Source organism: Dysidea avara, chromosome 9, assembly GCF_963678975.1.
Source record: "Dysidea avara chromosome 9, odDysAvar1.4, whole genome shotgun sequence".
In the NCBI taxonomy this organism is placed as follows: Eukaryota; Metazoa; Porifera; class Demospongiae; order Dictyoceratida; family Dysideidae; genus Dysidea; species Dysidea avara.
Genome location: NC_089280.1, coordinates 23369331 through 23397323, shown reverse-complemented (window position 1 = coordinate 23397323; position 27993 = coordinate 23369331). Strand labels below are relative to the sequence as shown.

General features: G+C 36.9%; 1 protein-coding gene across 1 annotated transcript; it reads right to left on the bottom strand.

Moving 5' to 3' along the window:
- Positions 1-425: 425 nt before the first annotated feature.
- On the bottom strand, positions 426-26833 carry LOC136266724 (fibrillin-2-like). The gene is made up of 19 exons (XM_066061746.1): positions 26537-26833; positions 16741-16857; positions 16584-16678; positions 16136-16237; positions 15955-16074; positions 15735-15854; positions 15560-15682; positions 15321-15446; positions 15150-15272; positions 13911-14036; positions 13740-13862; positions 9368-9490; positions 9022-9147; positions 8851-8973; positions 5589-5714; positions 5418-5540; positions 2644-2769; positions 814-1014; positions 426-752 (listed from the first exon to the last, which is right to left on the bottom strand). The coding sequence occupies exons 1-19, from the start codon at positions 26617-26619 to the stop codon at positions 511-513; spliced, it is 2448 nt and encodes an 815-aa protein (XP_065917818.1). The 5' UTR covers positions 26620-26833; the 3' UTR covers positions 426-510.
- Positions 26834-27993: the final 1160 nt, after the last annotated feature.

Sequence of the window (27993 nt, the reverse complement as noted above, 5' to 3'; positions counted from 1 at the left end):
TTCCTCAGGTAATGAGTTTGATGTGGCACCATATCTCAAATCATTTAATAGATACCTCACTCATTACAATTTCCATAGAAAATTTGGCTGTTATCACAAACTGAATGATTTTTGCAAAATATGTAGCTTAGCTGCTCCACTATGCAATTGCATGCATGCTACTGAAATACAGTGGTGCATACTTTTTCTGTGATAAATTCTTAATACGCAATAATAAAGCTATAGCTGTAGATTACCACTGAGCTAAAAAACTCCAAATGTAAACATGTGCATATAATATATGATGCTACATATGTTGACTTGACCATTATAATAAGTCTCAAGGTACAGAGATGTGAAATTCATCTGGACCAATTTGTTTTATTATGACTGATAATTTATTGCCTACCACATTCATAAATAAGTGAATCTGCAAACCATAAAAGTCCATTACAAAAAATCCTTAAAATGACTGCTGCCAACACGTTGTGTATGTATGTATGTATGTACAATATGTCATGTAGTGAATACTCAGTCAGAATTCTTTTTGTAATCATCATTGTCATCATTATCATCATTGTTTATTGCAAGGTTATCGTCCTCACAATTCTCCTCCAGCTTCTTGTAGTCCCAGCTATTAGTTGGTTTAGTTGTCACCACTGCATGTTGTGAGTCTGGCTCATTCAACTTCACATATTTGACATTCTTTATACAGCCATTAGTTTGCCTCTTTTTACAAAGCACCAACATTATTCCAATTATAATGACAGTGACTGCGAAAGGTTTATACAAGACAAACATAATACACATAATAACATGATGCCAACTGCTCACCTGTCAGAATGATGATCATAACTCCAACAGCACTTCCTATTGCTATGCAGTGTAAATGCTCACACCAACTAGAATATTCAGTACAGTTGTGACCATCCTTATCAAGTGTGTAGTCCTCATCACATGTACAGTAATAACTGCCATTAGTGTTGGTACAGTTGTGCTCACAGTCACCATTGAAGTCAGCACACTCATCAATATCTGTGACCAAATGGTGATGTATATAAATAAGCACAACTAAAATTAATTACATATGTGACCGGATTTGCGAAAAGGTACCTTTTTCACACACAAAATTTGACCCATTTTTTGAACTTTGAAACTTCATAACATTTTGATCATGGCATATAATTGCTTGAAATTTTCAATAAATGTAGCTACAGTATCTGGCTACATTTTGATACTAAGCGAAAGGTAATTAGCATATGGAGTCAAGTGTTACAGCGTTTTGTTTGCTGGTATGTCAAATGTGTGGAAAAGGTACCTTTTTGCAAATCCGGTCACATATTATGTTGTAGTCAATGGACATTAAATGCATGGGAACAGATTTTAAAGTTTGATTATAATGATATGTATATAAAGTGCTGTTAAGGCTATGAACAGATTAAATGTAGTGATAAGTAGGGCTGGGCGGTATTGGAGTTTCGCTTCACGATATATCGTGCAGAAATATATCACGATATTACTATTTATCGTGGTTATTAAAGATGACTGCTATATTAGAGTAGCTGACTGCTTTATCGGGGTATCTCGATCCTAGCTGACTGTTCTATTAGAGTATCTCGATCTTTGTAAAAAAATTGACTAGCTAGTACTAGGTCCTTGTTTGCAGTAGTATCACGTGATTATTTGAGGTACATTATAACAACCTTAAGGGCTTAATAAGCTGTCACAAACACTAAAAATCGTAATAATATCGATATCGTGATATTATCGTTTCACCGAAATCTACGCGATGCAGATATCGTTTCATTGCAATACCGCGGTATTACTATAATACCGAGAAACCGCCCAGCCCTAGTGATAAGAGACTGCATGTCCAATACCAATAGTTTAATTAACATACTGCATGTATCATGTACCTTGTAACTAACATAAGTACACATATCACTCTACTTAGTTTTAATTTGTTAAAATAAATAGCATGAACTACGTACAGAAGCTATAATGTTTTAAAGCTACTACCAACCTAACTATCATTTGTGACCAGATTGTACAAAAACGATCCAAATCGCAAAATCAAACAAACACCACCAGTGGATAGCTACACTATCGTACTACTAGTTTTGACCCTCAGTATTATACTCAAACTACTTGAGGCTGGCTTTAACAGGTGTCTTTTCTGAGTGGTGTGGAGAGCTCAAATAGCCTTCTGAAGGGCCTGGTTTGGCAAGAATCAGTAGTTTTCAGGTGGATGGCCTGATAAACTTTTTTCTGTTGATTTTGCTGTGTATTAGCCACTAAGAAGCCAGCACAACCCTGTAATCTCATGTCTGGACCTCAGCCGTGGTCTGCCTCCATTTTGAAGTCTATCTCTTGTACACCCCACACCCTCCTCCCCTTTGTGAGCACTTGTGATACTACTTCGCTCATCCAAATGTTCAGATTTTCTATCATGTTTGCTGGAAACTCTACAAGCAGCTACAAGTACTGGAAATGGTCTGAAAGGTAATAGATTGATGCATCTCTTGTGTAAATTTCATACACATGCTTGTTATCCTCCGCAAGTTATGCTGACTAAAATACTTTAAAACTGTTTATCTCAAAACTTCTAATGTACAATTTGGAATGTTTTTTTCCAAAATTCAGCCACATTTATGAAACACATACCGATGCAACTGACAGCATCACTTTCAAGATCATATCCATCATGACAAGAACAGTAGTAGCTACCAATAGTGTTAGTACAAATGTGATCGCATCCTCCATTGGGGAATTCTTCACAATCATTGACATCTGTAAGAACAAATAATTGTATAGTATGTACATTTAACAGTACAATTACATTATTAGCTTGCAACAGTACTATATATGTATAGCACTGGTAACACGAAAGCTTGTATGTTGTCACACAAGCTAATATAACAGGTATTGACTGTTAACAAATTAGAAACCTTGGCATAAATTGAGCATAATAGGCAAATTGTTTGAGCACCACAGCATAGCATAGCTGGTAAAATCAAATGCAGATTCAGCAGATCCCTATAACAAATTAGGTTCTACTTATTTTGTATTTAACCCTGTAACCGCTAAGGATGTCATATAGTGTCTTTGTGCTATGTATAAACAGTACCGTATGGAGGGAAACTTTGGCGCCGTTAAAATTTGGCGAATTTGGCGACTGACCATGAATTCGCCAAATTTTCCCCATCCAAATATTTTGGTGGCGAAGAAAATAGCAAACCGAGCCTCGAACTAATCAATTTTCTACTCAACCAAGGGATAGTGGGCCAGACATTACGCTAGAGCCAAGCCTGCCTTGACTACCTCACTAGGTAGCTATAGTTACTGTACACGTGGTATCCTCAAACTTCAACTCGAAACGGGCATGACAAGTATAGCGAGTCCTACCATGTTAAGTACGATATTCACTATTCCAGAGGGTGTAGATATACTGTTTATATAGTATTACCTTTTATTTGGTAGCTGACTCCAGGCGCCGAATCGCTGAGAGGCGTGGCACTCCAGTTCTCGCTTCAGTGATCTAATTAATTCAACACGGCGTGCGCTTTGCTAACAATTCGCCAAATTTTATTTCGCCAACAGTGATATTTTGCTTGATTCGCCAAATTTTCCCCCCTCCAAAGTTTCCCTCCGTACGGTAATCATGGCAGCAAAGGAGTTAGAATGTTATAGCATTCAATAAGCCAATACATCTAATTATCACCTATCCTAAATGTGTATCTTGATTGTAATTGCTCTGTGTCTCTAGAATTACTTCTAGGAGTGATTTTGGAGAATAGACAAAGGTAAAGAAAAAAAAGAATCATTTGGAAATTAATTTATTCTTTCATCACAATTTTTTTCTGTAGAGAAAAGGTCACTCTATATAAATCACAATATCTCACAACCTAAAGCACAAATCACATGTACCATACACCTACATACAACATTGTTCACTATTGTCAAAATTCAATTATACAACTACTGCTTACATAACAGGAGCCAAAAGAATGCAAACCACAAACCATAAAACTTTGGCTGTCACCTTTGTGAGAATATCCTCACACTAATAAATAGTGTCCTAATGTTCCTTATAATACAATCAACACCATTAAACTGTTAACAATCAAAGCAATGGCTGGTTCAGGTGCTACAGTACTTATACAAAAACACATACACTGTATGGCCTAAAATCTTTCTGACAGAAAAGTTGCATTAAAATCTTTACTTTCCATTGTGTAGACTATATGGTTATTTTTTAAAAACTCTTATTATTATTATTAGGGATCATGGAGGTTTGGGTTTTTCTGGCCAAAAATATCCAGCTTTACAATATCATCCTTGCACCTTGGCAGTATTAGTTAGGAATAATCAAGCCCAAAAATGTCTTTCATTACAACTCTAAATGCTTCCATTACAGTAGATAGTTACAAAGTTTAAAAAAAAGTTATTCAATGGATTTTCTACTGACTAACTTCCTGCCTGCCTTATTCCTTCAGACAAGCATAACTTGTTAACAGCTAAGGCTACAGGCTTGATGTTTTCACTGTTCGACATTGCTTTGTCCCGAGATGAGCCTTTCTGCATACCACAGTATGTAAAATGCATGCATCGTGGACTTACCTTTGTGTCCCATTTCCACATTTTGCTGACAGCCCAAGGTGTTGATTTGTGGTAGTGTGATGCAAGGCTTCCCTATGTTTTGTTAATGGTAGTCGTCTGTATTTTAAATTTCCTTGGTGACTGGATTGATTACAGAGGCACTTCTATTGCTGTTCTTCATTTGCAACACTGTGTAATGGGCTGAAAATAGGCACAATACAAAGAGTGTGCTTTAATTTGATTGGACAGATAAAGAGCTACTAATTCAAAGTACAGTGCTTAATATTGGCATAAGTAGGCTTCAAGATTGTTTATTTACAGACACTTTGCATTTGATATTTTTTCGAGCGACCTGTTTTGGCATAAATATATATATATATTTTTTCCCAGTCTGTTTCCAGTCCATTCTGTATTTTAGTCAAACATACCCCTTCAAAAAAACTTTCTATTGTAAATTTTAGGTGGAGTTTATGATAATCATTGCAATTAATTATTTCTGAAAAAATTATTATTCCTGAAAATCATCAGGTTATTTTCAATCCTTTTGCCATCCATTATTCCCTAAATAATTCTGACATAATTGGTGTATCTCTGATAAATGAATTCCAAGCATTTATTACAAATAATTTGTTGTCATGTCTATAGGGAAACATTTAATACACGATTCCAGTTGTGAAATGGTTTATGGATATCAAACTTGAAAGTTCAAAATATAGTATAAATACACATACAGTTATGTGTAACTTATCAGTAAAGCAAAGGTGGCACCATGAAAAAAACTTACTGCACTTGCATTTCTTCTAAAATATAAACATTTAGATGTAACTAATATTACTCACCAACACAAGTGTGGTAATCATCAGTCAACTCATATCCATCCCAACAAGAACACTGATAAGATCCATCAGTGTTATCACATGTTTGTGTACATCCTCCATTATCAGTTTGACATTCATTGATATCTGAATCACAACAGTAACTATTAGCCACACACAATGTATCACACATACCAATACAACTGGAGGTATCATTCCCAAGATCATATCCATTACGACAAGAACAGTAGTAGCTACCATTAGTGTTAGTACAAATGTGATCACATCCTCCATTGGAGATTCTCTCACACTCATTAATATCTAGTATGTAGGAATAACATACATAGCATTAAATTCCATCCCTAAATTAAAGTTTCAGGCACTTCATTGCATATAGTCCTTCATAAGCTTTTTCATTTATGTGCATGCACGTATACAATTATGCACACTTGCACACACATGCAAAGCTCCCACACATGCAAAGCTCCACACACATGCAAAGTTCCCACACATGCAAAGCTCCACACAAAGCAAAGCTTCAGCAGCACATCACCACCTATAGAGAACACTGGAATCCCTGAGAACTATATACAGTGTACTTAAATTTCAGTATTTTAATAAAGGTAATCCTCTTTGGGTAGACGTATATAGTACATACAACCACGCTAACAGCTGTAACATGCAGATCATAAAAGGGTACATCAGTTTTATCAGGATATTTTGAATGGGACATAAGAGGCTGGTAACTAATGTATATGAGCACAACGCTGTATAGGTGCAGATTTAAAACTGTATATTAAATTAGGTTACCGTTCCTCTGCCATTTTTCAAACAACACTTTGCCCTCCCCAACTATATAACTTAATCAGCTACAATACTCTGAGCACTTGAAAGCCAGAAAATTTCAAGTACTTGCAAAATGAAAATAGCACTGGTACACTGTATTCCTAGATACAATCACACTACATTCAGTTTTAAGCAGTTTGTTCTGTTCTAGTTCGTTAGCAACCAGATATTTACATGTGAAAAGGTGGATTACAAAATAATTACTGAATCACAAAATACATGGAATTAAAATTAAGCAAATGCTATGCAATAATTATTAAAAATGCTAAAGCAGCTACCCAAGAACCTCCATTTGCAAGGGCATAGCCCGGGCGGTTTGATGGGTTCGGACTAAGCCCTTTTTCAGAAACAGAAGTTTTAAAATTGAAAATCACACCAAACCTTACAGCCCTGAGCTCTCCGGTAGCTACTTGCACACTGACGCGGCTCTGCGTAATACATTTGAGGGTCACATCGTATTGTTTTAAATGCTGAATCATTGATAAGTCAAGTACTACATCACATGATCAGTTGTGCATGTGATTCATGGTGGAAATGGCAAAGAACTGTTGGTTCAAATGGTTGAGGCGTATTACAAGGTAGCAGCTGCAATAAACTTGAGTGTGGTCATGTTGTTGTACATGTGTCAGATTAGCACAATCTGTGAATGCTTGGTGTATATTTACATAATGAATGTCTTGTTTATTGTCACATGTTGCAGGCACATGATGTGTCAAATATATTGGAGTACAAGCCAAGTCTGAAGTCAACAGGAGGACTGACCGAGAATAGTGTATACGTATACCTGGAAGTTTCCAGAAAGTATTGCCAACTATTAGGGATTGAAATGTGGAGAGCTCCCATCTGCTAAGACGTTTAGTGAAGTTGGGCTGTCAGTATAATATGTCAGTGTCTGGGAATGAAGATTAGTTAGTATTACAATAGGTTTATAGTTTCTATAAGCTGCATAAACAGCAATGTATAGGTTTTAGATGCACCAACAGCACCTTTGCCCAAGGGCACATTTTGTGTATGCATCATTAATTTTTTTTCAAATGTGGTTCAGGGGAAGTACCCAGGCTTTCCCCCAAAGACATTTGTGCACTTCAAATCTGAACCCCTTTCCAGAAAATCCTGGCTATGCCCCCTGATTTGTACTTTAAAATTAATACAACATTATCTTGTCTGTAGGCCTGTGCCTAATATGCCGGCATAATTTTGAGAATAATAGGTCGTCAATTTCCTTAGAATAATTCCGGAATAATAGGCTTGTTACAAGAACAATTTAAGAATTATCGGACGTCTACGGGAATAATCAGTGGAATTAAGGGGCGTGCCTCTTCTTGGTTAGCTAGAAGAACGAAATAAGCTACTAAGAATGATAGATAGCTGGCGTTATTATACGAGTGCTGGCTGAAAGGGGCTGAAGAGCCTCTAAAAGATCGATATACTTTAATAAAACGCTCAAATACTCTAATAGAGCAGTCAGATCGTTTCATGTTAACAATCTGCAGACAGCATCAGGGATTTAATTGCAGACACAATTCTCATACTTGTACATCTTATACCAGTGCGTTTCTTTAAGTCTTTCAACAAACGTATTGATACCATTATCCACTAAACTTAGCATGTAGTTATAGCTCTAGCTTTAATACACTGATAATTGAAAACCCTTTGATCATTACTCCCAATAGCCATTTTAAGCCTGTTGTAATGGCTACAACAATTATGTGTAAAGTTGAATGCTTGTTTATGGCTAGCTAATTCTGGTAAAACTACTTCTTATATCAGCATCTTGAGAACTAAGCGACTACAGAAACTAAATGAGCATTATTATGGAATAATAGGTTAGATACAAGAATAAAAAAAAGAATAATTGGAGATATTTTTGGGAAATTCTGGAAAGAATAATAGGTAAAATTTGAGCATATTAGGCTCAGGCCTACTTGTCTGGCTACATGACACACTACCATGTGCTAAGATGTAGGATATGCTATATGTGACTGGAATTATATACAAGAACCCCACAAATTATATTAGTGCAGTTTTGAATTTCATATTTAAAAACTTTCCTTTATCTAGATACCCATAGGAATAAAGGTGTCAGCTCTAGAAGCCAAGACCTTTTGAAGCTACAGTGGTACAAAGTGGTTACAACAGAAAGATCAATTTGTGAAAATAAACTACAGGCATGTAATAACTTACAAATACAATCCTCTACTGAGATGAAATCATGTTCTCCATGGACAGGCTAATCTTTGGTAAGTTAGGTTTTTCAGGTCCTTCCTATTACAGAATATTAACAGGGCTAAGGAAAAAACTCCAGAAAAAAAGAGAGTGAATTGCTTATCCAATGTGACACTAATTAACATTCATATCTTCCATCTTCCTGGGAGTGAAACAGAGATTTTTGAACTCAGGAACATAATGCTACCACAGTTTTTGCCATCAGCACCTTTCTTCATTGCAAAACATGCGCTCAAAAAAATGACAGAATCTTTTTGTAATTCATTAATATTTCACCCGTTGTGTTTATTTAATGCATGGTACTGAAAAATTAGGTTGGCGTAAACATGCAGAATTCTCACAGATCCAGTCACATATCACGTTGGTCATTAAAAATTTTGCTCACCAACACAAGTGTGGTTGTCATCAGTCAACTCATATCCATCCCGACAAGAACACTGATAAGATCCATCAGTGTTATTACATGTTTGTGTACATCCTCCATTATCAGTTTGACATTCATTGATATCTGAATCACAACAGTAACTATTAGCCACACACAATGTATCACACATACCAATACAACTGGAGGTATCATTTCCAAGATCATATCCATCACGACAAGAACAGTAGTAGCTACCATTAGTGTTAGTACAAATGTGATCACATCCTCCATTGGAGAACCGCTTACACTCATTAATATCTACAGCAAGAAAATGATGTCTCTTGTTAAATAATATGAGTTGGCTTTATGTTAATATTATTAGTATCATCATCAATAATATGGAGCAGTCACTATACATAACTACATATTTGTACATGGAATAAATAACATATATATATGATCACTGCATATCCTTTCCTGAATAAAGTAAATTCGGAGAAATCAACATAATTATCTAGAATAACAACAATGATCTTACCAACACAAGTGTGATTATCATCATTCAACTCATATCCTTTCCAACAGGAACACTGATAAGATCCATCAGTGTTATCACATGTTTGTGTACATCCTCCATTATCAGTTTGACATTCATTGATATCTACACATATAAAGTCATGCTTATGGATTATACACATTGGTATTGAAACCAGGTTGGGTTTCCCAGATCACATTTTGTCTGGGTCATCCAAATCTGACCTGGATTGGATCACATGTGAAATTAATTAATTAGTTGGATGATGTGGAAGTGTATAACATGTCAAAGTTTGGTTCCAGCTTCTTTTGTGAGCCATGCCCATCTACCAAGATTATGTGCTACTATCTGTAAGCATTATGTGGAGCCACACAGTAGGTGTATTTTACGTAGTCTGTAGAAATTTACGAATCCTTGCCCATTGCTGTCTGCAGACCTATGTCTAGCAATGCTCACTAATTGTAAGTTATTGTCTTGCAGAAAGGCTATACATGAGCATTGCCCACTTATAGGTGCTTGATATTCTAGGGATACATGGAGCAATGCTAATTTATCAGTAGGGTGTGCTGAAGCTTGTGGACATGCATGAAGCCACACTCATTTATAGGAAACATGTTTAACTGTCTGTAAAGGTATGTGGAATCACACTCACTGACTGACCATTACAGGTTTTTGCCATTGAATTTGGTAACTTTACAATTGAACTCGTCCCATTTGCAATTGAGTTCATCACTTTTGCAATTGGATTAGTCCTGTTTGCAATTGAATTAGTTGCTTTTGCAGTTAAATTCATCTGTAACAAGAATGGCAGCTGGAGAAAACATGAAAACATGATGTAGCAGCTGCTACAAGAACTTGTTCAAATGCACAGTAGTAAACAATTCTTTATAAGGCAATAATTCTTCCTCTACAGCCTATAAGCAACATTCCAAAGTCTACTACACCATATTTGCATTGGGTGTGGTCACTCGCAACCAAGCTAATTAACTTGTCAGACAGCTATCAGCTTCGCATACTACCAGCTTCAATTACCTTCTAGTGTCTCAAGTGTAACACTCCATGGTGTAAATAATTCATCTCTTAATGAATGGTTGGTTTCTTGGAGCCATTTTGTTTATGATGTATTGTAATGCAAACATGATGAATTCTATTGCAAAACACAAATTCAACTGCAAAATCGATGAATTCAATAGTCCATTCCACGCAAGCTAAAGTATTCACGGTATGGTAATGAATACTAATTTATTACACATTGTGCAACATCCGGTGTCCTTTGGGAGGCCTTAAAATGCATTGAAACCTATGGGACTAAGGTCTTTACACTTCACGGGAGCCCAAACCATACCATTTATTCTTATTATAAGAATGTACTTTTATAGCAGCCACTATACTAAAACGATGACGTGAAAATTGGAAAGATATGCTGTGTTGTGATCAAGAAATCAGCGATCTTGTGTCAAATGGTAGTGATATACAGGGCCGCCCACAGTGGGGGGCAACTGGGGCATTTTGCGCCGGGTCCCAGCCTGAAAGGGGCCCCAGGAGGCTCCATGAAGGGCTCCTTGAATACCTGTTTAAAAGATTGATATACTCTAATAGAGCAGTCACAGTATTCTTCAGAGGAGCAGTGTAACAAGCTTATAGATAAGGAGATATGGTTGGTGAAGGGTATCTATTGTCATTGTCAGCAGGTTGTGACCTTTTTTTTTTGGTCTTCAACTTACAGTTTGGGTGAAGTTGTGATTTAGAATGGAAACCTCCTTGCCTCTGGGGCCCCACTTTAACTCTTTGCCCTGGGCCCCTTAATTTCTCTGGGCGGCTCTGGTGATATATTAACTTTTAAAGGCTGCATCTTTCCTAAGGTGAGGTATTTTTACTCTTATAAATATAGTGGATTGTTAGGCAACAAAACATGGCCACTATACCGGATGAAATAATCGCCTAGCATTGATAGAATCACAGTGATGAAAGATCGCCTATTTCAGCGATAAAATTTTGCATAGCGCTGTTCCCAGTTTTGTAGAAACATAATAACAAAGCTTATCTCACTAAGTAGACTTTCTAGATGCTGAAAACAAAGTCACTAGAGTCTTCTGCCATGCTAAAGTCGCTTCTTTCCGCTTTACAACACAGCGAATCTCCACAAACTATATACCATCATGATGTTAACAACTTGAGATTACAATTTCGTTCTCATAATAAGAATAAACGGTACAGTTTAGGCTCCCATGAAGATTTCTTACCTCACTCCCATAGGCTTCAATACATTTTAAAGGACACCGGATGTTGCACAATCACAATTATTAACCACCACATTCTTTAGCCCTTGTGTGAAAATGGGCTATTCCAAAACCAACTAATTCAATTGCAAATGGGACAAATTCAATTGCAACTGAGACAAATTCAATTGCAAAGGCGACGAATTCAATTGCAAAAACCTGTAAAACTTATCTCACCACCATTCATATATCTTGTTTCACTAGTTTTTATCACTTGAATCCCCACTTAATTTTCAAATGTTAATATGTGACTGAATTTGACAAAACCAGGCTTCGACGCACAAAGCTTCGTTAGGAGATATGGCAATTTTAAGTAATCATTGTGTAACAACTTCCAGTGCCTACAGCTGTGCAAACAAAATTTGCACCAATATTCATCTATTTACCAGCTATCACTGAGTGGGTGTATAAATTTCTGATACCCAAAAATTGCCCTGTTTTGGCAGCTTTCTTTGAGCGGGTTATAATATCACAGGTGGTAGTAATAGGGTGGGAGGGTGGGGGGTGGTGGGTGGGCATAACTGGGGGTATAAAATGAAGTAGGAAGACGAATGGAATCCAGAGGCCAAGTTTGGGCTCTCCTTGGCCCTCCTTGGTCCTCAAATCACTCCAAATTGACTGAGAACACTATTGGCGAGCTCTCTGTGAAGTCCCAGCTCACTACACACCATTATCACAAAGCCATGGCCATTTAATGGCACCAATCTCCACTCGTGCTTTGACAGGGTCGGAAGAAAGCTGCTACAGAAACCAGACTTGCCAGTCCTGAAGGAAGCATAGTGTGGAATATGATAGTGTATTAAACCAGCAATCCATAAGTTTGATTTTGTGTGTGTGGAAGCCTGGTTATATGAAATCCGGTCACATATTTACCTTAATTGTTTTATGTTGTGACTGTTCTATTAGAGTACTGAATATGGCTGTTGTTCGTGTTAGGATGACTGCTTTATAGAATATCTCAAGTAGGCCTCAGATGACTGGCTTATACAGGATAGAGAGGGTGTACTTGATTTTCACTGTGCTGCCAGTAAGAGGTGTGGTTGATACGACTGATCACAATAAGTACAGCTAAATTATTATTATGGAGTGTGTAATGGTAACTAATCACTAATGGTGTTGCTAGATCATAAAGGAGCATGGTCAATCTTGGCGTAAATCTACCAGTACAGTGTTTACTAGCTAGTAATTCCTTTTCTTACAGCAACAAAATAATTTTTGCACATATGGCGTCGTGTCTAAACGTGGAAAATGTCGATATGGAAAATTAATGCCTTGGTATGGTATTGTTACATAGAGATGATGACTAGCATGATTTAAGAGAAAGGTAAGGTGCAGAGGACAGACACTCATCAAAATCCCAAAAGGCACATGTCATTGCTATTGTGGCATAGTGTGGTGGTCATATGATGCGTCATTTAGCTGCTATATAGCTTTGCAACTGTGGTCAGGCAAGCTGGCAGGCAGACTAAGCATTGGGTTTGGGTGCTTCTTTATTAAATTTGAAGGATTTCATTGTTCGTAATGCTATATCTAGGGACAGAACACCCAGACTCTTCTGTAAAGGTGCTTTCATCATGTAAGATATTTCAATGGTGGTTTCAATGGGTGACATTTTGAAGGGTGCATATGCAGAGATCCCTATCATACAGTACTACAGGGGTATGTTTTTTTTGCAGGAATCACTACCATACAGTAAAGTAAATTAATGTGGAAATTAGAAATAAATGAGTAACAAACTAAAAACTTGCCACGTTTATTGCACTGCAGAAAAAATTGTAAACTTTGGTTGGCATGACTTATACTCATGCCGGTTTTTAAAATGTTTGAATACATGTGTACAATACTATTAGGAAGAAATAGAGACTAATAGCGAGAGCAGTTTTTTTTTGACTAGCCCAAACAAAGCCATACACAATGATGTCACTTCTCCTTCAATTATAAAAATGGCAAAAAATGCTGAAATCTTTTGCTTTACATAACACGCATGGTTACACAGATAAACTATACTATTTGCCTAAATTTCAAAAGCAATGTGTGTGTGTCCACAGCTAGCAAGCAACCAGCTGTAGGTGCACACCTGGCTTAAAATCACTCACCAATACAATTGTGACCATCACTAGTCAACTCATATCCATCCCAACAGGAACACTGATAAGATCCATCAGTGTTATTACATGTTTGTGTACATCCTCCATTATCAGTTTGACATTCATTGATATCTGAATCACAACAGTAACTATTAGCCACACACAATGTATCACACATACCAATACAACTGGAGGTATCATTTGCAAGATCATATCCATCATGACATGAACAGTAGTAGCTACCATTAGTGTTAGTACAAATGTGATCACATCCTCCATTGGAGAATCTCTCACACTCATTAATATCTGTGTGAAAATAATTACTATTTAAATATTAGGATATTTATTAAAAATTAATGGTCACATGACTATGCCAAATGTGTCATGTTTTCTATGTAACCAGAGCTTCCAGAGAGATGTACTTGGCTTGAGGTTTGCTCTCCTAGCTGCTGCACCACTCCAGTCTACACCCTCCACTTGAGTGTAAGTATCTGCCATATTTCTGATATAATTATGAAAAGGTATAGAATATGTTGGTAATGTGAAGGCTGATTCTTATTTCTTTGACATTTTGAAAAGTCCATGAATGCCACTTTCAGTGAAAATGTTGCCAACATATGTGTCAAAGTTGTTAAGAGGTTGCTTAGTTATTACTTGGTTTCTAGATATAGCCTCATCCAGGAAGGTCATTAAGCCTTCTTGAATCGATAACATCTTTCTGACTTACACTCACTTATACATACAAATAAACACGTTCATTTGCATTGATCTAATATAAAAGGCCATTGTTGGCCCTTAAGTAGAGAGAATGCTAACAATTGTATTAGAATTACCTACACAGTTAAGGACAACAAGGGGTATCACCTAGTTGGAGACAACTTAAAAGTATTTCACCCACATATTAACATTTATTCTGCCTCCCTTACACAAAATGCTTCACTGTTATTCCCAGCACCTTATAAGCACAAGTACAATTTCAAAAACACTGAGGTAAGCTAGAAAACATATTAGACTATGACTGTTCTATTAGAGTATCTCAAATCAGTTTTTAGTATTTCACTGTTAAGGTACAGTGTATGTACCTCATTGTACTACATTCCTCCATGTAAGAAAAAGTCTCATACTGACAATACCTGTAGTGCCGGCCTAGTAAGTTATTTATACTCAATGAAGCACAAATTAAATATACAAATACACTCTGTGACAAACAGGTCATTTCCAAAATCTAGTCACATACAGCTGTGTAATTGCCATAGTAGTAGTAGTGTAGTTTATATCAAAATTCAGCTTTGCAGGAATTAACTGTTACTGTTAATATGTACATGCAGCACAGGTACACTGCTGTTTGTATACAAAATAATCAACACAGACAGTGGACCAGGTGCTTGATAACATTACAACTAAACAGTATACACTAACCAACACAAGTGTAGTTGTCCTCAGTGAACTCAAACCCATCCCAGCATGAGCAGTTGAAAGACCCAGCAATGTTGTTACATGTTTGTGTACATCCTCCATTATCAGTTTGACATTCATTGATATCTGAATCACAACAGTAACTATTAGCCACACACAATGTTTCACACATACCAATACAACTGGAGGAATCATTTCCAAGAACATATCCATCATGACAAGAACAGTTGTAGCTACCATTAGTGTTAGTACAAATGTGATCACATCCTCCATTGGGGAATTTTACACACTCATTAGTATCTGTAGGGATTGGTCTTCATTACATATCAATCCTACATAAGCTATGTCTCAACAGATGTGTTAGCTAGTAATACCTTAGTGACATACTACGTACAATGAAATAGCTTACATACCAGTACAGGTGTGACCATCACTAGTTAACTCATATCCATCCCAACAGGAACACTGATAAGATCCATCAGTGTTATCACATGTTTGCGTACATCCTCCATTATCAGTTTGACATTCATTGATATCTGTTGCAATTAAAGTACATAAGTGCAGACCAAGGTACTATTTGATATATACCTTTGCAGGAATGTTCACCTGACAACACAAATCCACTCTTACATGAACAAGAATATGATCCAATATTATTCATACAATTTTGATCACACTGGTTGTTACCCTCACTACATTCATCAACATCTGTAAATAACACACATACATGTACACACTGTGGTTACATAATTATGTGAAAAAATAGTAAACCTAGTCAGATATGAATGATAATGTAGAGTTTTATTACCTTCACATGTTCTACCGTCAGACCTTAATTGATAGCCATCATAACATGAACACGTGAAGGATCCACGTGTATTCTGACAATTGTGATCACATGTATTATCAGTAGAGCATTCATCCTTGTCTTATATTAAAAGTAAATTAAAAATTATACATTCTCAGTTATGTAATTGTCATTATCTTACCTTGTTCACAGTTTGCACCAGTCCATCCTGGAGCACATTTACACTTAAATGGTGAAGTGCAGGTTCCTCCATTGCGACAGCCCTTGTAACCACAATCAGGCTCTAAATATGTGCAACAATGCAAAAGTTAGTGAAAGTAGTTAGACAAAGTTAGCAGTTACAGGTTATCATTTTTGGCAAAATGTCAAGATAAGGAACCAACTTTGCAAACCTGTCATGAATACACAATAGATATTGGTTAGACCAAAAATAATGGTTTCCAAACAACTCAAAGTAAATCTTATTAAGAGTTTCTACATTGAAAAACATTTCTATTCAATTGACATACGTACTAACTAACCAATGCTTAACCAAGCTAACTTCATAGTGGGCAAATAGGCTTAATGGCCTTCAAAAAATACACAGTTGTACAAAGTACATGTACATTATATGCTATAGTACCACATACGGTCACACCCTGTTCCACTATAGTATCGACAGCATTCCCAATCACGGTAGTACTCAACATATCTGGTTTGGGTAGATACTTGGTAAGACTTTGCTCTACGGTTTGACAACATAACCTCAAGTGAATCTATGCATAGAGAATGATATTGTAAACTAACTTGTAACATGTTGCCCACGATTTGAATATCCACCATCCACAATGGTAAGAAGTTGTTTTGTATTGAGTATAATATGTTGGTTTATATTTGGTTAAACTCTTTGTCACACTGCAATATCTATATAGATATATAATTATAAATTGTCAAGCCATCATATACATGACATGTGTAGATTACATTTGTAATTTAACATGTAATTTCAGAGAATACACATTATACTGCATCACCAAGAGTTAATAATAAGAGAGGAGAGTATCTAACGCTGTATAGGCCAGTAATAGATGATTGCGCAGAAGTTAAACGGCTTCCTTTCTGTGTAACGTATAGGGTTATAGTATTTGTTCGTTTCCTTACTGCAATTAGTTTAGTCGCACCGTGATGAATCTTCGAGAATATTCAAAGACTGAACTAAAGACTGAGCTGTATGTACAGGGAACAGTGCTCCTTCAATTCAAGAATGCTCAAAGTAGGGTAACATGGCGACGCAGTGAAAATTCGAAGGATACTCCGCCTTTGGTTCAGTGTTTATTGGTTTCTCAGACACTCCCTCCCAGAGTTATCTTCGAGGTTAACAGCCACACTTCTTTACGCAACAGAGCGATGCTCTTCATGGTGAACTTGAACATCGAGTTGAATGCACGCCCTTGTGTCTGGGGTAGCATTTGTGGTTAAAGGCGAAAATATACTAGCCAGTCTGTACGTTACGCGGAAAAGAAGCCGTTTAGCTTCTGTGCAATCATCTATTACAGGACTATATGGCGTTAGACACTCTCCTCTCTTATTATTAACTCTTGGTATCACCAAATCAAAACTACTTTTCATTAATGGTGTGCAATATAGAATATTTTCCTATCACGATTATTGCAACAGTATATTACGATACGATATATATCACGATATACAAATCATCACTCAGCTTGTGTTAGTAATAATGTACTAGAAGTACAATACAACATGGTAGATGACTAGCACACAACTCTTTTATCAAAAAAAGTATGTACAGTGTACAATGACACCTTGGGTACATTTTGTTGTAGTCATAGCTAAAATCTATACCTAGGGCTTATATCACGATACAATGATTTTATATCATATCACGATATCAGAGACAAATATAATGGTCAGTCACTGGACATTTGCCATCCAAATTGTCTGCATGTCTGACCATAAATCAGTTTGCTCAGACATAATATCCTAGCTACCAAAAGAAAAGGGATGGAGACTAAGGAATACAGTTTATCTGTTTGGTTTATTGCTTGTACTGTTAATCATAACTACCACTTGGTTGCTAGGAGACACTACATTCTTACAACCCAAGGGGGTGGCCATGAATGCACTAGGCATACTCCCATTCAATTAGCAACAGTTGTTAGCTCACAACAACAACCACCAATGCTAATAACATTGATTTAACTAGTATACTCTGACTTTAATTGATTAAAATATCCTACCTTGTCCTACCACGACCGATCAAGTCTGCACATGATAGGACATTATGATGGATCTACTGCTAAACATTATATTTGTCTCTGCGATATAAAAAAATATCATGATATACCGATATATATCACATATCGCACATCACTACTTTTCATATGACCGGATTCACTTAAAAGGGTCATCCAATTCTATGAACTTGGAATACCATAACATGGTATTCAAGAATCACATAAATCTGAAATACACTCCATCCATTAAGCTACGTTGGTGTTCACTACTGACCACATTTCAAGCCAATAGCATTGTGTAATCTAAAGTTATGTATTGTCAAAGTTGGCAAATTTGATGTGTGGAAGATCCCTTTTTGCAAATCCAGTCACATATTTGATGTACCAAACATGCATTACATACATATTTTAAAAGTTGACATAATGTAGCCAAGAGTGACATACCTATATCAACTTATTGTGAGTTTGCATTTTTACGCCATTCAAGATGAAGGCAATGCCATAAGCAAGATAGTACAGTATGTTTTGCAAAATTAGCACAATTGCAACTTAAGAGAATTAGCAATAGCAGTCTATGGGTGCAAGTGTTACAGCTTTGTAAAATTTGTGGTAATAGATACATATACTTTTCTTCAGTAATGTAATGAATAATGCATCTATTTCTCACCTAGCCCAGTTCAGCCAGCAAACAGGTACGGACAGTTTGTGGCAGGAGAATTTTTCACCAGGGGGTTGGGGTTCACAACTTGCTTATAATCTCACACAGCATGCATTACAATCTCTGAAAATGTTATGTACCATAATTATAATGAGTTAGTTTAATTTTAAACTATTAATTTTAAAGAGCACAGCTATATACGAAAATTAAATTCTTTCAATATGAAACTAGTACAAGGCATGGATACCACAATCAAATTCCAACTTTACATGAAACCTTGCTTGAAGCTGAAATGCGTAGAAACATTTAGTACATCACGGCTTTGCATCAAGATGAAATCTCTCTCCACACATGGCCAAGAATTTCATTGTCTTTCATAACTTAATTGCGATGGTAAATCAATTGTGCAGGTTCTTGTCTGTAAAACAATATTTTCTCTAGTGCAGCAGTCCAAATTTTTTTGTATACATGGTATCCCTTTAACACTATCTCTATTTCAATTGTAACTGTGATGCCATATGCTGTAAACAGTGCATGATAGAAATAATTCTAAACCTTTTAGTATTTGAAAATTTGATGTTCGAAATTAATTTTACAATTTTACTAGTTTTTCTTCATTAATTTTGGATGATATGGTATCTGGCTAAATTCAGTGCCAAGTTTTTACTTCCTGCTACACAGGCTTCTTACAGGTCCCTAGTGGATAGTAAAACAGACGACTATAACATTAAAAAGGTATAGTTAAACCCCTAGGATGTATCAACCAGATCTATCAGAGCCTGAAGTGAAGTTGCTGATAACAAAGATATCCTACGGGTGCAGGTGCATGTAGTTTAACTCCACTTTGAAGCACTCGACTCCATAAACAGTATGAAAATTGCTGGAATTGAGGTACTGATAATTAATGATGTTATCTTATGTGTTATGAAATGCTTTCCCCTACACTATGAAGTATTTGACTTCACACACAAACAATGTGATACAACGATTAGATGAACACAGTGACATAGTCAGGCCTACAGGGATAGGTGGGCACACTAACCCACACATTTCATTAACTGAGTCCATCCTTAGTGGACTCTACATACATTTGGTTTAAAAACTGTTTCAAATGTGCATAAATGCATCTAGCCAGTTAATAATATGCTACGCTGTTGTTCCTGCAGCTTATTTCACCAGTCTAATGCTACTGCATGAATGACATAGATTCGAAGCTAGAAATGAAAACTAACTTATTACACCTCATCTGCACTTGTACACAACTTTTTCTGACTCTTAAGGTTTATTCAGTCACCACTGTATCTTTCATCTCCAACCGACTTGTCTACCAAAGAATTTAATTTTCGTTTATTGTTTTAGGTCACTTAGCGAGCAGGCGCCACTGTCCCAGGGAAATTTGGGTGGGCACATGTTCACCCAGGCCAACCCTTGGCTATGCCACTGGATGAATAAGTAAGTGTAGTGTATGGTTTCAATTTTTGCTGTGCTTGTAGATACAATGTTACCTTTTAATGTTAATAATTATGCAAAAATCATTTTGTCCTGCATAATTTACTGTGAGATTCTCACCTACACTGTACTAAATTTTAGCTAACTTCTATTTCTGGGGTTTAAAAACCATGTCTTTTTTTACTTTGATGTAGGGCTTCAGTGTTTCCTCATACCAACAACCATAACTTTACATTCACTGAATCGTAACTGTGGTACTGCCCACAATCCTTGTTTGCAAAACGGTAGGCTACACAGTCTGTCATTAAACTTGCTGTGACATACCAAGTCATGATACATTCTGAGGTATCACTTGTTTTTGAAATCAGTTTACTGCCATTGTTCAACATGCTTGCACGAATAACTAGTCTGGTATTTGCTGCACTATTACTGGAGCTTGATATAATCATGAAGCAGCTGGATGTATGTCAGACACAATTGAGACTATAAAGCCAGGAAGCTATAATAGCTATCAATTTGATCATCCAGCTATATATAATAGTTAGACATCAAAACAGAGTCCTATGGAATTTAGCAACCTGAAAGTGGCACCTGAGTGAAGCAAGGATGCTAATACAGTACCTAAGGGTTTCTAAATTCTGAGGAATCCTGTGTTTCGATTACACCTCCCTGAAATTAGGCAAGGCAAAGTTTATTTATTGTTTCTCATCATCTGCCTGCATCACCTTCCATTCTGCTGTACCTCTAAAGTCTAGAATCATTACTGCAATTTGACATTTACACAAACTAGATACCATTTGCAGCTAAGAAAAATGTTTATTCCTGCTTCAGAAAGGTAAAAGTGTAAGAACAAGACTTTTCATAAGTGATAATTGTAGTGCAGATAGCCTGCAGTTGCCATGATTTTAGGTGCTACCTTCAATAATGAAAATTGATTGACCAACCACATCAAAATTGAGGATGTGGCCAATGATAAACTAGCAATCTATTTTGCCTGACTTTACTATGGCATTTTCTGTCCAGGTAAAAGCCCATGCTCTTTGCCAATTGCTATGTTTTGCATTGTCTGAGACTGAGAGATGGAGATCTATTGTAGGGTTTCCAATGTAAAAAATCGTCATCTTCAAAATGATTTGCTAACTGCTGTTACATGTTGGACTAGCTCTAACTTGAGTACAGCTGCGGGGGCGATATAATTACCTTCTTGGGGTAGAAATTGATCAAAATATCTGCAATATCCAAGATTACAAGCTGTAACTCCTAGCATCCTTGATCCTTTATCACAATACTGAAGCTCAACCTTCCTCTATGAGTATACCTTCACCCAAAAGCATTGGTAGTTTGGTTGATGAGATAAGTGGTCTGTAATGATGCACTGCCTAAAATTGTGCCAATCTACTTAAGCAGGATAAAAATTAGTGTGTATAGACACTGTTAAAGCACTGCACAAGATAAATCATGATTACAGTGGAAATCATGTGAGCATAGTGTTATTGCCTTAGCACCCCAATAGTTTTATGTTAAAGGTCCTGACGATGATAACATCGTTGCTAGCTATACTTTATGGATCTAACTAGACTTACAGTTTTTTTATACTCCAAGATTTCTATTTTTAAGTATTTCAGTGGCACTTGATATAGTCAAGGTGTAATTTTCGGTAAATCATATTTTGCACTCATCCAGATAGTTAGAGATGCTCAAATCTAACCATACTTCATATGTGACTTCTTTGTTGATGGATAACTGACTACTACTGTGGTGTGAGGGAGTTTTGGCTATCATTCGTTTGGTGTCCGTAGACAAAAATCTGTTTTCAAGCACAAAATCATGTTCAAATGATGCAGTGACAGGAAACTTACCTCACAAATCAAACTATAGCTACCAATGATTTTATGTGAAGATTTACTCACAAAGGAAGGCTGAACTCCATCCAGTATTGTCATAAAGGATCAAGGCTCCTGAGAGTTACAGTTCGTAATGTCAATTTTGCAGATATTTTGATTTATTTCTACCCCAAGAAGGCAATGAAAGTTATCGCCACCGTAGCTGTATTCAGTTTAGTCCAACATGTATAGCAGTTAGCTAGCAAATTATTTTTAAGATGTTGATTTTTTTTACATTGGAAACCCTGTGTATTGAGACATAAAAAAGGGATCTACATAATTTAGATACCCGTAAGTAGCCAATGAAAGTTCAAACTGCACATTAATTTGTACGATCTAATAATCTTTGCAATTGGCTGTTATCATACAGCCAGGGCCGCCCAGAGAAATTAAGGGGCCCAGGGCAAAGAGTTAAAGTTGGAGCCCTTGACCCAAGTTGTAAGGTGAAGACCAAAAAAAAAAAAAAAAAAAAAAAAAAAAAAGGTCACAACCTGCTGGCAATGGCAATAACTACCCATCACCAACCATATCTCCTTATCTATAAGCTTGCTACACTGCTCCTCTGAAGAATACTGTGACTGCTCTATTAGAGTATTTAGATCTGACTGCTCTATTAGAGTATATCGATCTTTTAAACAGGTATTCGGGGGGCCCTTCATGAGGCCTCCTGGGGCCCCTTTCAGGCTGGGGCCCGGGGCAAAATACCCCAGTTGCCCCCCCCCCCCCCCCCCCTGTGGGCGGTCCTGCATACAGTATTTTTCCGAGTTTTGAATCCCTTGGACTGCAGCCATACTTGAAACCGGGTCGGGCCATCCGGGTCACATTTTCTCCGGGTCATCCGGGTCCGACCCGGTTTACAAATTATCCGGGTCTGACCCGGATTGGATCACGTGAGAAACCAAATTGTTCGTTTGACGACGTGGAAACTTATAAACGCTATCGCGTAGCTCTTTCGTGAGCCACGCCCACTTATCACGTTACCAACATATGCTCAGCTATGCCCATTTATTAGTAAGTGCAGTATGTAGCACGAAACTGAGGGTATCTATGGTGAGGGGTAGCTATTGTTAGTAGGTGATGACCTTTTTTTTTTCGAAGTGTATATTTAGCCGGTACCGGTTTCAGTGCAAACACTAACGGCTATTTTTATTTTATTTATTTTTATTTATTTATTGATTAGCAAACACCCAACAGGGTTTTTACGCTAATGTACAAGGTACGTACACATAAGTGCCTAGTTTAAGTTACAATAACATAAGTGCCTATAATTTAGGTTACAATAATGATTAGTACTAAGTTACAATAAGTGCTAAGTTACAATAGGTGCTAGGTTACAACTAGTGCTAAATTACAGTAAGTGGTAAGTTACAATAAGTGCTAGAATTACAATGAATACTAAATTACAGTGAGGGCTAAGTTACAATAAATACAATAAGTGCTAAGTTTCAGTTACAAAGTAGGAGTAGTTGATTGTTTAAATGTTTCAAGATCAATGGTAGATAGATTAGGGATACATAGATCGTTCCAATGGGGAATAGTTCTGGGTAGGAATGAATAGAGATACGTGTTTACTGAAGACTGTATATGATTAAATTTCTGATCATGATGGGCTCTGGTAGCAGTTTGATTTAATGATGGCAGACAGCGATTTGGGACCAATAATAAATGATTAACTATCTTGTACAATAGGATGAGGCGTGCTTGCTTTCTGCGTTCTTGTAAAGATGGCCAATTTAGTTCATTTAACATGTCTGTGATACTGTCACGGTGGCGTCTGTTCCAAGGCTTATTTAAGACGAAACGAGCAGCTCGATGTTGAATCATTTCAAGTTTAGAAATGTCATTTTGGTGGTGTGGGTCCCAGATGGCACAACAATATTCGATAGATGGTAGCAGAAATTGTTTGTAGGCATATTCTTTGAAGTGTTTATGACAGGAATGTAAATTTCGCTTTAGGAAACCAAGTAATCGATTTGCTTTGTTGCATATGTAGTCAATGTGATCGTGCCATGAAAGTTTATTGTTCAAGTAAACTCCAAGATATTTAATCTTTTCTACTGATTTCAAGGGCACTCCATTCATTTGATATGTAAATGTTTTGGTGGTATGGTGTGTGGTAACTTGTAAGATGTTGCATTTAGATACATTAAAGTCCATCTGCCATTCATTTGCCCATTTTATAAGAGTAGTTAAGTCATCCTGCAGAATCTTCTGATCACTTGGTGAGTGTATAGGCCTATAAATTAAAATGTCATCTGCAAACAGTCGCAACTCACTATGTATGTTTGTAGTTATGTCGTTGATATATATTAGGAAAAGGGCAGGTCCAAGAACTGAGCCTTGGGGGACACCAGATGTTATGTCACAAGATATGGAATAACGGCCTTCTATTACTACTTGCTGTGTTCTGTTGTGTAGAAATGATTCAAACCATTCCAGCAAACTTCCTCTCACTCCATAAGACTCCAGTTTGTTTAGAAGTCGAGCATGTGCAACCTTGTCAAAGGCCTTGGAGAAGTCTAGTACTGCCAAATCTACCTGTAGTTTATTGTTTATTGCTTTGGCTATATCATTGACAGTCACAAGCAGTTGTGATTCACAGGAGTGATGTTCTCTGAAGCCGAATTGATTTTCTGTTAAGATGTTGGTTGACTCTAGATGTTTCATTAATTGGCTGACAATGATGTGCTCCATGGTTTTGCAGATTACTGAAGTTAGTGATATTGGACGGTAGTTTTTGGGATCTGATTTGTCTCCTTTTTTATAAACTGGTGTGACATATGCATGCTTCCATTGAGTTGGTAATCTACTGTAGCTGAGAGACTGTTGGAAGATGTGGGTAAGCATAGGTGATATCTCTGCTGCTGTGGCTCTTAGGGCATAAGGGTGTAACTTGTCAGGACCTGGAGATTTGTTTGAATTACCTTCATTTAGTATATTGTAAACTCCTTGTGTGGTAATCTCAAAATGAGGCATAGATGGATACGGAGAATTGGACTTAGAAGGAAAGTTATCAAATTGTTCTGTGGTAAATGTAGATTTAAAATGTTCATTTAAGATATTTGCTTTATCTATTGACTCTGTTATAGCTTCACCATCAGGACCTTTTAAGGTAGTAATTCCTGTAATATCTTGTTGTTTAGCTTTAATATATCTCCAGAACAATTTGTTATCGTTTGAGGATGAAATAATGTTAGTAATATAAGCCCTGTGCTTATGTCTTAACATTTGACGTACTTTACGTTGTAAATCTTTCTATTCTGACCAATCTGAGTCTCGCTTGTGACGTTTAGCCCTCTTATATACTCGTTTCTTTTTTCTTATTAGGCGTGTGAGTTCGGCTGTCATCCAGGGCAGACGAGTATTTTTACGTAGTGTTTTAAAAGGGACATGATCATCTATAATGCTTTGGAAGTTTTCTTGAAAAAAGGACCAGTTTTCATCAACAGTTCTGACTGAGGTGCTGTTTAAATTAAAATATTCAAGTGACAGATCAGATAGTCTACTTCGTATTATGTCCCAGTTTGCTTTTTTGTAAAGAGGTACTCTGTGTGGCTCTTGCTTTTGTTGATAAAATGAGACAGATAGACTGACCAATATTGTGCCGGCACTAGTAGGTTGCCCCGAGCATTCAACTTTAGGGCACGCGTCTAGTAGGTTGCCCCGAGCATTCAACTTTAGGGGATGCGAAAAGTAGTTCCTTAGCGTTAGGGGTAGGCTAGGGTTCAGCTTTGGTTTCTTCTTCACTCTTGTTCACTTCAGTCGGATGTTTATAACGTAGAAACTAAATAATATAACTAGCTGCAGCACCGGTGGTATAATCGTTACAAACATTGCTTATGAGTACGGATGCCCGGGTTCGAACCCTCGCTTAGACGACTTTTTTTTTTCGCTTTCTTAGGTTTTTTGTACAAGTTTTTTTTTAATGCACGTAACATTCTAAGTATTATACCTTCCACTGCCGGCAAAATAGCCGGCAAAACAGTGTAACCGGTACCGGCTCTATATAACCTGCCTTTTTTTTTTTTTTTTTTTTTTTTTGGTCTTCAACCTACAGCTAAGCTGAAGTTGCAATATTTACTCAACACGAATCGAATGCTCAAAACGTAGTCTCGCTCGCTCGCTCGAGACTAGCCAAAACATAGCTCTTATCGCACGCCTCGGCTTTAATTAATCCGGGTCAGTGGGTCATCCGGGTCAGCAGTAGTGACCCGGTTTCAACGTTGATAGATGCTGCACTCAGCTGCAGCGACAGCGTAGCTCCAGCATCTAGCTAGTAGCTAACTTCAAAGATTTAAAAATATGCAATAATTAGCTATATTTACCGGCCTAAATACTTAGTACACTAAGAAACTCACCCAGCAAAGGTCTGGCGTATTTCAAGAGCAGCAACGAAAATTAAAACAATCAGCAGCATTCCTGCATTGAACCTGCTGCCCATACTGTTGCAGTACTCTGAGTCCAAGTAGTACTCTTTAATAGTTTTCAGTGAAGAAGGTACGTAAGTCCTTTCGGCGGCTTGGCAAGTGGTCTTGGAACGAGTCCTAGTTCAGCACTGGTCCTCGGCTTTCGTCGTAGCCAAGATAGTATAGCAATATACAGAATAACTACGTATTACTAACTCCTAAACCTCGTAATGAACTGTTTACAATTACATGAATTATAGGGTGGTTAAATTTGCCAGCAATGCTAATTACGTAATACATGATCAAAGTCCCTGGGACTTCCCCATAATTGACTCCGCAAGCTATTACGTAACTACTACAAAAATAGACGCGATATCATTACATCATTATGTATACCCACACTAGTGTTTTACAGTCAGTAGAGCTTAGGGTGGAGCTCAATTCCTTTTAATATAATTATACTCATGAACCTGGATAACAGTTATTAGTGCCTTGGTTAGTGCGAAAGACTGAGTGACTGAGCAAGACAGAGTGACTGAGCACCATGCATTATACATACTTATATAAGCACAACCTTTTAGAATAATTATCAATTAAATTTTAATTTTTAACCTTTAATAAGGACAGCCGTATTTTTGCTTTAAACTACTTTTAGACCTAAAAGATTTCCACCCACATCCAAATCTATAGACCTTAGAATAGTTTTTGAAACACATAGCTATAAACCTGAAATTGTCTTCATCTAGCTATTCAGTAGCTAACAGTATACCCACTACTAACCAAATTTCAAGGCAATAGCTTTTCTCATTCTGAAGTTATGAATTGGTGTGTGGAAAACTCCTTAAGCAAATCCGGTCACATAATTATATCTATGTATTTGGATAAGCTACTGTAACATGAAGATATGTATAGTACATCAATGTGGTATAGTGATTAAATTCTATTACTGCATGTTTTTTTGTGTAATATGTACATATGCAGTAGTATAAAAGCTGAACATTAGATTAAATTTGCGTTCAGTAATGCATTGTTCTATGTTATCATCATCATATTACCATTACCATCACCTGTTGCAAGTGTTATCACCCTCAGGATCCTTCACTAGCTTCCTGTAGTTCCAAATGTCAACTGGTTTAGTCATCAATATCATCACTGCATGTTTTGAATTTGCTTCACATATCTAACATTTTCAGTAGATCCAATACATATTTTGTCTCCTTTTAGCATTATTATTGTGCCAACAGCAAAAGACATGGCTAATGCTTTGTGTATAATAATTACATGGATTATGTGTATTAGTCATACCTGACTGTCCCTCACCTGCTACCATGACTACAATAACAATTTTCATCATTAAGCCACAGCTGAAACGCTTACAATGGTAATGCTCAGTGCAGTTGTAGCCATCA